The sequence below is a fragment of the Sesamum indicum genome, linkage group LG2 (assembly GCF_026168435.1).
Source record: "Sesamum indicum cultivar Baizhima isolate 11 linkage group LG2, ASM2616843v1, whole genome shotgun sequence".
Classification (NCBI taxonomy): domain Eukaryota; kingdom Viridiplantae; phylum Streptophyta; class Magnoliopsida; order Lamiales; family Pedaliaceae; genus Sesamum; species Sesamum indicum.
The window spans coordinates 14,544,922-14,558,341 of NC_142658.1; the positions used below are offsets into that span (position 1 = coordinate 14,544,922).

At 34.3% G+C, this 13,420-nt stretch overlaps 2 protein-coding genes across 2 annotated transcripts; one reads left to right on the top strand and one right to left on the bottom strand.

Moving 5' to 3' along the window:
* The first annotated feature begins 657 nt into the window (after positions 1–657).
* On the top strand, positions 658–6,299 carry GS1 (Haloacid dehalogenase-like hydrolase (HAD) superfamily protein). The gene is made up of 6 exons (XM_011071611.3): positions 658–846; positions 3,157–3,381; positions 4,333–4,393; positions 4,499–4,646; positions 5,148–5,227; positions 5,910–6,299. Exons 1-6 carry the CDS (start codon positions 759–761, stop codon positions 6,040–6,042), a joined length of 735 nt encoding a protein of 244 aa, XP_011069913.1. The 5' UTR covers positions 658–758; the 3' UTR covers positions 6,043–6,299.
* A 6,202-nt stretch (positions 6,300–12,501) lies between these two features.
* Positions 12,502–13,026, bottom strand: LOC105155895 (uncharacterized). The gene has a single exon (XM_011071878.2). The coding sequence runs from the start codon at positions 13,024–13,026 to the stop codon at positions 12,502–12,504; it is 525 nt and encodes a 174-aa protein (XP_011070180.2).
* Positions 13,027–13,420: the final 394 nt, after the last annotated feature.

A 13,420-nucleotide genomic window follows, 5' to 3' on the forward strand; every position in this document is an offset into this window, starting at 1 on the left:
CCAAAAAATAATTTGAAAACTCTCTTACAAGAATTATACTTGTAAAATGCTTTAATTGCTTAGAATGCTGTGAAAATGAATTGAATGAAACGAGACGACTTATTTATAGAAGTTGGAAAAATATCAGGACATGTCCAATTAAAAAAGATGTCTTCAAAAGGTTATGACTTTTCATCTGAATAGACACATATTTCATCCAAAAGACATACCACTTCACTCTAATGGACGTGTTGTTTTATTCAAAAAATTTCACCTAATAGATACATCATTTCAACCAAAGGACACAACTATTCAATTGATTAAATACGATTGGATGATGGTTTGGCTTCACCAGTCATCATCCATGTGTCATGAGCTTGTTATGCTTCTCACATCGTAATTATAATTTATTAGATTTAATTAGACAAACACTCAGATCTTTTTAAAATTATAATTTATATTAATATTTTTGTATTAGATCTAACTAGTCAATCACTCTGATCTTAAATAAATTATAAATATATATACATCGACACTCCTCTAAGTGTATATATAATTTTATAAAATATAAAAATATTTATATAATTAATCTAATTTTAAAAAATGTTAATGTAATTTGCTCTTAAATTTAAATTGTAAACCCCTAAAAAGAGAAATCTTATGAAAACTTGATTACACTGTGTTTTGCTGTTGCTCTGACGATAGTATAAATACTTTCAGGCCATCTTTCTCAAAGAGAGAATCTGGTTATCAATCTCCCAGATCTCTCACTCACTTAAATGGCGAATCCATGTACTGTACCCGATGCTCCTTCAACTAGGCCAACCATAACACACGTTATCTTCGACATGGACGGCCTTTTACTTGGTAATTTTTCATTTGTCGAACAACTTCCGAGTTACATAATCAAAAAGGAGAAAAATTCTGAACTCAAATTATGATTTTGCTTTTTTTTTTTTTTTTAAATAAATGTAGATTATGTTGTGGGAGGTTGTGGGTTATTAATCTTGGCTTTTTGTTGTTTACTGATGGTGTTATTGCGCCGTATTATTATTGTTTTTGGCCCTTCTGTGAACGTTGTAATGTGAGAATTTTGTTTGGTGTTTGATTGAGTTTGCTGATTGCTTATTGAGGAATGGATTCTTTGCTATTATGGTTTGGTTTGCTGGGGTCAGGATTTGTTGGATAATTACCAGCGAATAGGTATTGTTATTGTTTCATAATGCGGGATGCTAGTCATTTGGAATGCATAATTTGGAAACTGAAACGTTGTAGTTTTATTTTTTCTCTGTTGAATAATCTTCAATGTTGTTTTCTTGTTGAAACTTTGACTCGATTTGCTTTTGGTATGGTAATAGATTAATTTAATTAAGGAAAAAGGTATTAGATTCATGACTCTGTTTGAGGGAAGAACTGTTGCCTTGAGGTGAATCTTTTTTAGAATGTTGTTAGGGGTGAGCCTGCACAGTGATGAATGGACTTCTGGATCCTGAAAGTGGAAGGGTTCTGAACTGTGATAAGTCCAATTTGTCTGAAGCACTTGTGTTGAGAGTTGAACTTCTAGCAGGTTCAATGGGGGAAAGCTAGCTTAACTGCTTCTTAAGTCCATTTTACAGTGATAATTGAGTAATATCTAACACCAAAAGGAGGAAAAAAGTCAATGTTTTGAGTGTGGTCCTACCTGTTTTATTTATCCATAACGTGAGAGTTTTTCCAGTGTCAACTTAGCAGTGAGTTTGCATTTTGTGTGGCCAAGCAAGTAACATGCTTTTTATGTTGGAGAGACTGTATTTCCTACAATAACCTTCGGATCACTACTGAATTGCAAATTGACACGATTGTTTTGATGTTTTCATTTACTAGTAATTTCAGAAACAGATTTTGAATTCTAAATTCGTTTTATTAGTGGTTCCCCCTTGGGCAGCTGTTATAATGCAAATTGACATTAATATTGATCATGAAAAACAAACTATTTTATGAGTAATCATCATTAAAACCCCAAATTTTTCACAATTCAGAAAATTTTGATATATCATCTAATCTTCTCAACAAAAAAACCTACAGAGGTCTATTTGATGCATTTTCAATGGGATATAAGTCTACCACCTTCGTGGATTGCCACTGGTGTAAATAAGGAAATCACACAGTTGGAACAGAAGGGAGAGATAACCCCAAAGTAACTACCCATGCGACCACTCAACTGGTTGGTGGTATTGCAACTGAATCTTCTCTGTTTGATCTTAGATTCTTAGTGGCCCATATATTAGGACAATTACCTTGCAAAATAATAAGACACTTCTTTGTTGTTGCACTTTTGATTTCAAATATATGTTATTCCCTTAATGTTACATAGTGGCTATTTCAGTAAGACTATGGGCTCTACAAAGTGAACTCCAAAAGAGCATCTCTATTGAAGCACAAATAGTGACAACTAGCTACCCGTATATTCCCACCATGAAAAGGAAAGGTTGAGGCTGTATACTGATTTTTTATCAGCTTGCATGAGAGTGAGGGATGGGATTCTATATTCTTTATCTGATGAAGTCCTTAATTTTATTTTTGAAAGAGTAAAAAGTTGATTTTGTGTTTCTTTGTTCCTTGGGATATAGAATACAGGTAATCCTCCTTTGCAAAAATTGTCTAATGAGACCTCCGTATTTCACCATAAACTGAATAGCGTGAAATATAAACTTGATGTTACATAAATCTAACCACCGCCACTTAGAATTCATGCAGGTTATTGAGGACTTAAGTGAAAGGGAGGCAATTGTGTTTTCCTTCTTTAGGTGGGGGGTTCGGTGTGCGTGTAGAGATTTATAAAGTAAGAGGTGTAAGAGTCACTTTCTGTTCTTAATTTTGTTGCATATAAAATCCACAATTGAACGGAACCCTGTGAGCTTAATTGTTTTTACTTTTTTAAATATATCATAGTGGTTATTGTAGTTTCCTTTCAAATACTCTTTTACATAGTGAATACTGTTGCTCCACTCTCTATGCTGCTGTGCCTTCACAGAGTTGCTCTCTTCAGTGAACTATGTTTCATTTTGCTAGCTTTCTCTTTTCTTCTAATTCTCTTTCTTTAATATTTAACATGGTTTGAGCAGTTTCCAAACTTTATAGTTAGTAACTATGTGGCTTCCTGGATAGAAACAAATAAGTTGTTATTTCCATTTGTAGACACAGAGAAATTCTACACTGAAGTCCAGGAGATTATTCTTGCTAGATACAATAAAACTTTTGATTGGTCTCTCAAAGCCAAAATGATGGGCAAGAAGGCAATAGAAGCTGCTCGAGTTTTTGTTGAAGAGACTGGAATTAGCGATTCACTCTCAGCTGAAGACTTTCTTCTAGAAAGAGAGGAGATGCTGAGAACTATGTTCCCAACAAGTGAACTCATGCCAGGTTTCAAAATTTTCTGATTCTTGGCATGTGATGACATATATTTTGCATGGATCCCTTCATTTTTCTTGCAATTGATTGCGCACTGCTGGACAGCTGTGCTGTAGTGTGGGACAGCTATCCCCGCTGAAAGTCCCTTTGAACTTATTAAATGTCCCTTCAAAATTTTTGTATATGATCCCTTTATGTGCAATGTTTGCCCCAATTCAATCGGGAAAATACCCAAAAGCTCTAGTGTTAAATTTTGAAGGAACTAAAGTCCAATTTAATTTTGTGAAAGGCTGGAAATACTTGTTTTATTACTTTACAATTTTTCAAGATCCTCACACAACCTTCAGCATAAATTGCAACCTTCTGTGTTTTCATTCTTAAAGTTTTGGAAGTTCCTATTTCAATCCATCTCTTGAGATCATTACTCCTGTCTAGTGTTGAAAGATAATTGAGGCGTTAATTCTAAAATTTACTAATGGATTTTCGATCGTCTTATTACTAGATGATGTTTAATTCCTTCAACTATAAGAATTCTAGTCAGGTAGCTTTGTTTCTGAACAGCCAACAGTAAATCATGGTAATCCAACAAAAGGCCGCTACAAGACTGGCAATTCTGTTTGTTTGTGTGTGTGTGTGTATTGGTGTCTATGTTTAGACTCAGTATAAATACTGCGATTTGCTATTGTATTCAATTCTGAGAAGTGGATGCTATATCATAATTGAGCTGGAGAAGGAGCTTTTCTGCTACCTTTTAACTGCCCTATATTTCATCAGATTAGATTTAATCTTTTCAGTGAATATAAGAATGCTTTTCCACGAAAATTTTATATATATATATATATATATATACCTGCAGATTGCATACATTGATTATCATTCCATTACTTTCCTCTTTTTTATTTTGGGGGTGATTGTCACCAGGTGTTACTGTACACTACCTTTTATCATATCATTGTATTGCAGGGGCCAGTCGTTTGATTCGGCACCTCCATGCGAATGGAATACCTATCTGTGTTGCAACGGGGTATGTTTGATGCTTTCTTATTTTGAAGTAGTGAGAGGAGTGTTTTGCTAGTTTTTCCTAAAGTATATAATATATTGCAAGCAAACTGATGAATGTGTCTTACAGTTCACACAGAAGGCATTTTGAATTGAAAACACAAAGACATGGTGAACTTTTTTCACTGATGCATCATATTGTTCTTGGTGATGATCCAGAAGTGAAACAAGGGAAACCTTCTCCAGATGTGTTCCTTGCAGCGGCCAAGAGATTTGAGGTATTACTCTTATTTAACGAACCCCATCCTCTGGTTATAATAAAAATATCCTTGCTCTCTCATCGCAAGAGGCTAAATTCCATTAATAAGGGAAGGAAAGAACTCTTCTCATGCATTTCTCCTTTGTCTTCTGTACTTCAAAAGAGCGGTTCTATTGAAGCACAAATAGTGACAAACAGCTGCCATATATCCCCAACATGAAAAGGAAAGGTTGAAGCTGCATACCTTTTTTTGATCAGCTTGCATGGTTGAGTGAGAGTGAGGGATGGGATTCTATATTCTTTATGTGATGAAGTTCTTAATTTTATTTTTGAAAGAGTAAATGGTATGTGTTTCTTTGTTCCTTGGGATAGAGAATACAGGTAGTCCTCCCTGCCCAAAACAATTTTGGCCAGCATTACTCATTTATAAACTGATTGTTAGCTAATATGGCAAACAATTCAAGTCACTTTTAGAAAATTAAAGAAGATTATGTTCTCAGGAATTTTGCTTGTTTCCCAGGGTGGACCAGTTGATCCACAGAAGATACTTGTTTTTGAAGATGCACCATCAGGCGTCCTAGCAGCTAAGAATGCTGGCATGTAAGTACATGTTAATGTCTTCACAGCATTGCTTCTAAAAATTGTCATGTCATCCCAGACAATTTATGTATTGGTGATTTGATTAATGACTATGGTTCACAACAGATTAGACTTTTTCTTATGATATTGGGGAAGAAAAACTCCATGGCATATTTAATATACGTATTTTGCTATTTCAATTGTACACGTAAAAGATCTCATGTAATATTCCTATGCCTACAATCAAAGCCCAAGAGAAAGAAGTAATAGGCAGGTGAACCAGATATTTTGTATCCCTGTGTACTTTCTACTTAGCCCAGTCCATCTTAACCCCTTCCCAAATGCTAACACAAATTATGATGTTGAAGACTAAAATATTTTCTTTAATTTTTGCCATAATTCTGTCTGCAGTTGGATGCTTTAGAGATGCAGTGACAATTTAAGATTTTTCTGAAAAAAGAAAAGGGAATCTTGGGGAGCTTACTCAACATTTAAGTTTTGTTTAAAAAATGAAATCAATTATAACAAAAGGTGCTTAAGTCTTCTATACAATTCTAATCTTTGTCTTCAATTATCTTGCACTGGAAGTAGAGTGATAACTTTGCTTGTCGTTTCTCTCTTCCTGGTACTAGATCCTCATATAATACTTTGAATTTAGTGTGTTCTCGTAGTGATAGTATTTCTAAACAAATCTAACATGCAGGTCGGTGGTCATGGTTCCAGATCCTAGGCTGGATAGCTCGTTTCATCAAACTGCTGATCAGGTTCTAAGCTCCCTGATGGACTTCAATCCAAGTGAGTGGAGTCTGCCTCCTTTTGACAAAGCGGCAAACTGATCATACATTGATTGGTATAGCGTGACACATCTTGCTCACGACAGATTGTTTCCAGCTGGTTGTTTAAGAGACATTTCATTTCAAATGAGGTTTTCAGGACAAGAGTCACATACCCTTTTCTCAATGGAGAATTTCCATCGCTGTGAAACTGCTGTCATTTGATTATATGTTCTTTAACAGTTACATGAAGTGAAACCTAAATTGATCTTCTGAAATTTGTTTGCTGTCATCATGTAATACATTATTTGTTCTCATCATGAGTCGGTAATCGTTGTCTGTGACTGTTCTGCAGAAATAAACAGTTCCCCTACATCATAAACAATCTTAACACTCCTAGGTTTTTCATGCATCTTGACATAATTTGAACAAATATGGTGTCCCTGTTCATGAAAATGGTTTTACTCAGTATTTCTTCATCTTTCTGTTCAGTGTGTGAATTCCAAAACTTGGATTATTTGGACCACTTGATTGCATTATAGAGAAATGATGCGAAGAGGCCAAAAACAGTGTGAAAAATGTCAAGAGCTGAAGCGGGCAACTGCCCAGTGGCGTTGATGTGATATTTAAGTCTTGAAAGATATCTTTGGAAATTTGTATCATCTCTGTGCCTTCGCATCCATTTGCTTCAATAATTTGCTAGGGGGGTTTTGCCAAGAGCCAAAAGACCAAAAAAGTTGTAATTTTCAGTTGTAATGAAAGTCCATAATGTATGTGAAAAAAAAGTTAAAATGAAAATAAGTTGCAAAAGTTGGTGAAGAGAAGTTTAGAGCGTTCGACTTAAATTTGCTCTAATTTAAGTGGTTCAAAATGGAAAGCTACAAATGATAAATGAATAAAAATTGATGTGAGATTCGAGTTTTATCATTAATGTTATATTGGTGCTTGAGTAATTACAAATTAGTCAATTAATACTCAAGTTTTACTAATGTCGTATTGATGCTCGAGTAATTAAAAAGAATTCAAGTTTCATCATTAATATCACTTTGATACCTAATTAATATTATACTTTTCTTTTTATTATCTTTATTAATATTTATAAGATAACTCATTAGTTTAAAACGCATTGCCACCATAGAAAATTGAGTTTGCTTCTAAATTTTGAAATTATATAATCTAAAATTGAGTTTTATTCCATATTTCCAATCAGTTCACATGTATTGGTTGTTGGATTTGTTGTCCTCAGTTGGAATGATGTCATTGTTTAATGATCAAGATTATGATTCCATTGTTGTAATTTGAATAAATAATATGATAAATCCATGTATTAGAAGTAGAAAATTAAAAGATATGGATATCCCACATAGGAAGATGATGGTAAATCAAAGGAGTTTTGACATGTATATAAGGTGAATGTGCAGTAAGTGTTTTTACATTAAAGTGTATCTTATATTGAAAGTTTATAATTAAAATAAACTCTTTATATTAAGTTTAAGTTCAAATTTTATTTGAAATGTTATGGAAATTTGAGTGAACATGGGGTAGTTCAACAAGCATGTTGCTGTTGCCCACACAGTGTGGCTTCATAGAATGAATTTTCAATTTTAGGACATATTTTTTTGCAACAAAAATATGGCTTCATAGGATGAATATTTCAATTTTATGACATATTTTTTCGCAACAAAAATATTTAAATTTAATTTGACATATTTTGAAAATCAATATTCGACAAAAATATTGATCTTTTTTGAAACTACAGACAGTTACCGGACTTTTGGCGGTTTCAGGTGAAGTTTAAATGTCCAAATTAATTTCCGGTTTTAATTTTGCTACTAGGAATGCGCTATAAAAGGCTGCTCCTCTTCTCATTTCAACATACCCACTTTAGAAATCCATTCTTCTCGTCTCTTGCTCTCTTGCATATCTCTCTAAAAAATCTCCAAGATTTGAGTTCTAGTTTCAGTAAAAGGTTATTAAGTGTTGTTCGAGGTGTTTGTTAGTATAAGTGCAATACTGAACAAATAGTAACCGTCTTATCTTGGAAGGACTTATGTAGTACCCGGTGCACTTTTGGACAGGACGTATAATTTGCTCTCTCGGATTTCTCTCTAAAAAATCTCTAAATTTTGAATTCTAGTTTCGATAAAAGGCTAAGTGTTATTTGATGTGTTTGTCAGTATAAGTGCAATACTGAACAAATAGTAACCGTCTTATCTTAGAAGGAATTGTGTAGTACTCGGTGCACTTTTTGACGGGACGTATAATTTCTTCAAAATTGTTGAAAAAATTGTATCACAACACTGATTTAAGTATTGAAAATTTGACTCAATGAATGTGACTATCAATTTTCAATACTTAAATCAGTGTTGTGATACAATTTTCTCAACACCCATGACTTAATTTATTGTTACCAGGTTATAAATTTGAATCTTGTTATAAACTTAGAGAAATTCTAAGTTTATTAGCCTATCACTCTTAATAGAATATAAAGTAAAATATATGTATTTCTCCAACAAACTTTATTTGTTCACTCCAAAAATCACTTTACAAATGAAATACATGGTGGTATTTATAGACCACCAAAATTGTGGTTACAAAATACATCATAACTATTTTAATTACAAATTATAATGGGGGATACAAAAGGGTGTATAACATAATGGGTATTAAAAAGAATATGAAGAGGTGTATGCATTCATATATACATATTATATATAATACTCCCCCTTGAATGCATACCTCTTTATCATATACATCCTGCCTCGTTAAAAACCTTGCCTGGAAAAACCCAATGGGATAAAAATCAAGGCTAAGGAAAAGAGTACAGTTGTATAATCTCCCCCTCAATTGAGGCAGATATCTTTCAGGTGTCGCATGCCAATATTACGTATGAGTTGTTTGAACACCTTTGTTGGTAATGCCTTCGTAAACAAATCTGCTAAGTTCTGACTTGATGAAATTTGTTGAACATCAACTTTGCCTTCCACTTGAAGCTCGTGAGTGGAGAAAAATTTTGGTAATATGTGCTTGGGTCTGTCGCCTTTAATATAACCATCCTTGATTTGGGCGATGCACGCCGCATTGTCTTCATATATTACTGTGGGACTTTTCTCGATTGATTGTAGTCCACATGATTCATGCACATAATGTATTAGTGATCTAAGCCATACACATTCACGCCCAGCCTCGTATAATGCAATTAATTCTGCATGATTTGATGAGGTGGCTACCAAAGTCTGTTTGGTTGAACGCCATGAAATAGCAGTTCCACCATACATGAATACATATCCAGATTGAGATATAGCTTTTATGTGGATCAGATAAATACCCCGCATCTGAATAACCAAGTAATTTGGTTGTTTTGGCATCATCATGCCTTTCAAAATATAGTCCCATGTCACTTGTTCCACGTAAATAACGTAGCACGTGTTTAACACCATTCCAGTGTCTCTTTGTTGGTGTTGAACTATATCTTGCTAGTAGATTAACAGAAAATGCTATATCTGGTCGGGTATTATTAGCAAGATACATCAATGCACCAATTGCACTGAGATATGGTACTTCTGGACCTAAAATCTCATCATTATGTGCTGGAGGACGAAACGGATCTTTATTAACATCAAGCGATCGAACTACCATAGGTGTACTCAATGGATGAGCTTTGTCCATATGAAAACGCTTAAGGACTTTTTCTATATAGTTCGATTGATGAATGAAAATTCCACCCTTAGTATGTTCGAACTGCAGGCCGAGACAATACTTTGTAGTGCCTAAATCTTTCATCTCAAACTCACTTTTTAAGTAATTAGCTGCTTGTCGAATCTCTTCAGGAGATCCAATAATATTCAAATCATCAACATACACGGCTATGATTACAAATCCCGACTCTGTCCTCTTTATGAATAAACATGGACTTATTTGATTATGGCAAAATCCTTTCTTTATTAAGTACTCACTAAGACGATTGTACCACATACGTCCTGATTGTTTAAGTCCGTACAAGGACCTTTTCAATTTGATGGAGTACATATGACGAGACTTTGACTGTAATGCTTCAGGCAATTTTAATCCTTCAGGGATTCTCATATAGATATCTGTATCCAATGACCCATACAGATATGCAGTTACCACATCCATGAGCTGCATTTGTAGTTGTTCAATTACTGATAAACTGATTAAAAATCTAAGTGTGGTAGCATCCACTACAGGTGAATATGTTTCAGTAAAATCAATTCCGGGCTTTTGAGTAAAGCCTTGGGCCACAAGTCTAGCTTTGTACCTCACAACTTCATTTCGTTCATTTCTCTTGCGTATGAACACCCACTTATAGCCAACAGGTTTGACACCTTTTGGTGTTGGAGTTATAGGTCCAAATACTTCTCGTTTATTTAGTGAGTCTAGCTCATCTTGTATGGCCTTTTTCCAACTTTTCCAATCATTTCGATGTCTACATTCCTCCATAGTTTGAGGATCATTTTCATCTTCATCCATGATTTGGACGGCTACAGAATAGGCAAAAATATCATTCATTTCAATTTCTTTACGATACCAACCTAAACTGTTATGAGCATAATTAATAGACATCTCATAACTGTCCTCGAGATCTTGCTCATTACTTTTAGAGTCTTCAGATAAAATCGCTTCAGGGATTTTATCCTTAGAGACACTAGTGGTCACATTCATATCGCGATTAACTGAGACGATATGTTCCTTTCTCTTTCGAGGATTTGCATCTTTAGAGCCAAGTGGTCTACCACGCTTCCGGCGTATTTGTGACTCAGATGCATTTGATTTATTAAGAATCGCTTCAGGGACTTCTAAACGAGCTGGAACATTTTCAGCCGGAATATGTGATTTTGTGACCTTTTTGGTATCTATCAATGCTTCTGGTAGCCTATTTGCAACACTTTGCAAATGTATGATCCGTTGAACTTCAAGTTCACTATCATTTGTCCGTGGATCCATAAAAGACATAGATGTTGCATTCCATGCAATATCTTTCCTTTTAATCTCCTTATCTACTCCCCCTAATGCCGGGAATACTGTCTCATTAAATTGACAATCCAAGTACCTAGCAGTGAATTGATCACCGGTCATTGGTTCAAGGTACTTAATAATTGAGGGAGATTCAAAACCAACATAAATTCCCAATCTCCGTTGTGGCCCCATTTTAGTTCGTTGAGGAGGGGGTATCGGGACATACACCGCACAACCAAACACCTTTAAATGAGATATATTTGGTTCTCTTCCGGAGACCAATTGTAATGGAGAAAATTTATGGTAAGCGGTAGGTCTAAGACGAATTAGAGCCGCTGCATGTAATATTGCATGCCCCCATGCCGATGAAGGCAATTTTGACCTCATCAATAAGGGTCTAGCTATTAATTGTAACCGCTTAATTAACGACTCTGCCAGGCCGTTTTGAGTATGTACATGAGCAACCGGATGCTCTACAACTATCCCAATTGATTGACAATAATCATTGAAGGATTTAGAAGTAAATTCTCCCGCATTATCTAACCGTATCCTTTTAATAGGATAATCAGGAAAATGAGCCCTCAATTTAATAATTTGGGCTAACAGTCTTGCAAAAGCAACATTTCGTGTTGACAACAAGCTTATATGTGACCAACGTGTTGATGCGTCAATCAACACCATAAAGTATTTAAATGGCCCACATGATGGTGTTATTGGCCCGCATATATCTCCTTGAATTCGTTCAAGAAACATAGGAGATTCTACATTCACTTTTGTCATAGATGGCTTTGTAATTAATTTTCCAAGAGAACAAGCCGAACATATGAAATTGCTTTTAACAAGGAACTTCAGGTCCTTTAGTGGGTGTCCATGTGAATTTTCAATGATCCTATACATCATTGTTTTACCTGGGTGGCCAAGTCTATCATGCCACAAAGTAAAAATACTTTGATCAGCTAACTTTGGGTTAGTGATACTATGTGTTTCAATGGAGCTTATTAATGTGCCATATAAACCAGAACTATATGTTCTCATTCTTTCTAAAACTTGCTTCTGGCCAGTTTTATATGTTGTAAGGTACAGATATTCGATACCATTTTCATTCATGGTTTCAATATGAAAACCATTTTGTCGAATATCCTTGAAACTCAATAAGTTCCTTTGTGATTTACTCGAATATAAGGCATCATTGATATGTAATCTTGTTCCTTCAGGTAACAAGATTGTAGCTCTTCCGGAGCCTTCAATAAGATTACTAACTCCTGAAATAGTACTCACATTTGTTCTTGTCATTAACAAACTTGAGAAAAATTTCTTGTTTCTCAAAATTGTATGTGTAGTGGCACTATCAACAAGACAATGTTCCTTGTCATTGAGATTTGTAATGGCTTGATCCATTCTATATAAATGAAATAGACATATAATAAGTAAAAGAAACACTTCATTCATAAAATATAAAAACATTACTCGATAAAAGAAATACCCTACAAATGAAACTAAACATAACTAAATACTGGAAACATACTAATAACATTTGGGATAAATCTAATCAACAAGCATGTCGAAATCCTCAGTAATGTCGAAACCCACGTTCCCTGTACTGCTGCAGGAGTACAAGGTTGGATGCATGAAAAGTAGAAAATGTTTTTTTCCCAACATTTGTTCATCCGTCACATCTTCTCCACATAACCTCAACTTTGATACAATTCGAAACATTTCAGAATTATATTCAGCAATCGTTTTGAAATCTTGCAGTCGCAATTGTATCCACTCATATCTTGCACGTGGTAAGATTACAGTCTTTTGATGGTCAAATCGATCCTTTAAACTCTTCCAGAGTTGAAAATGACTTTTGACTGTTAAATATTGAGACTTCAGGCTCTCATGAAGATGATGACGAAGCAAAATCATTGCTTTAGCACAGTCTTGCTCAGAAGCAACAGTATTTTCTTTTATTGTTTCTCCCAATTTGCTACTTGCCAAATGTAGTTCGGCATCAAGAACCCATGATAGGTAGTTTTTTCCAGAAACATCAAGAGCAACGAAATCCAATTTTGTGAGATTGGCCATTAAGCGACAACAAGTTAATATACACTTTTAGCATAATATTCAACATACATAAAAGTAAAATAATATGTATTACACATGATATAAAGTAAAAATGACATGAAATATTACTAACATTAAGTTACATATAAGTTACCATGTAATTAGTATGAATTATAATGGCATGTATACATGGAATTAAATAAAAATGTTTGCCTTAAATCTTATAATGTTACAAATAGCAATTAAATGGTATTCATGCCAAATCATTTTCTTAATAAATAAATTTTGTTGCAAATACTAGCAAAACATGTAAAATACATACATGGGCATATGAAAGAAAACTATGTGGGCAAAGTTAATAAAATTAACTTCAAGTTAGTCATATAATAATAGCTATACTATGTTATTGAAAAAA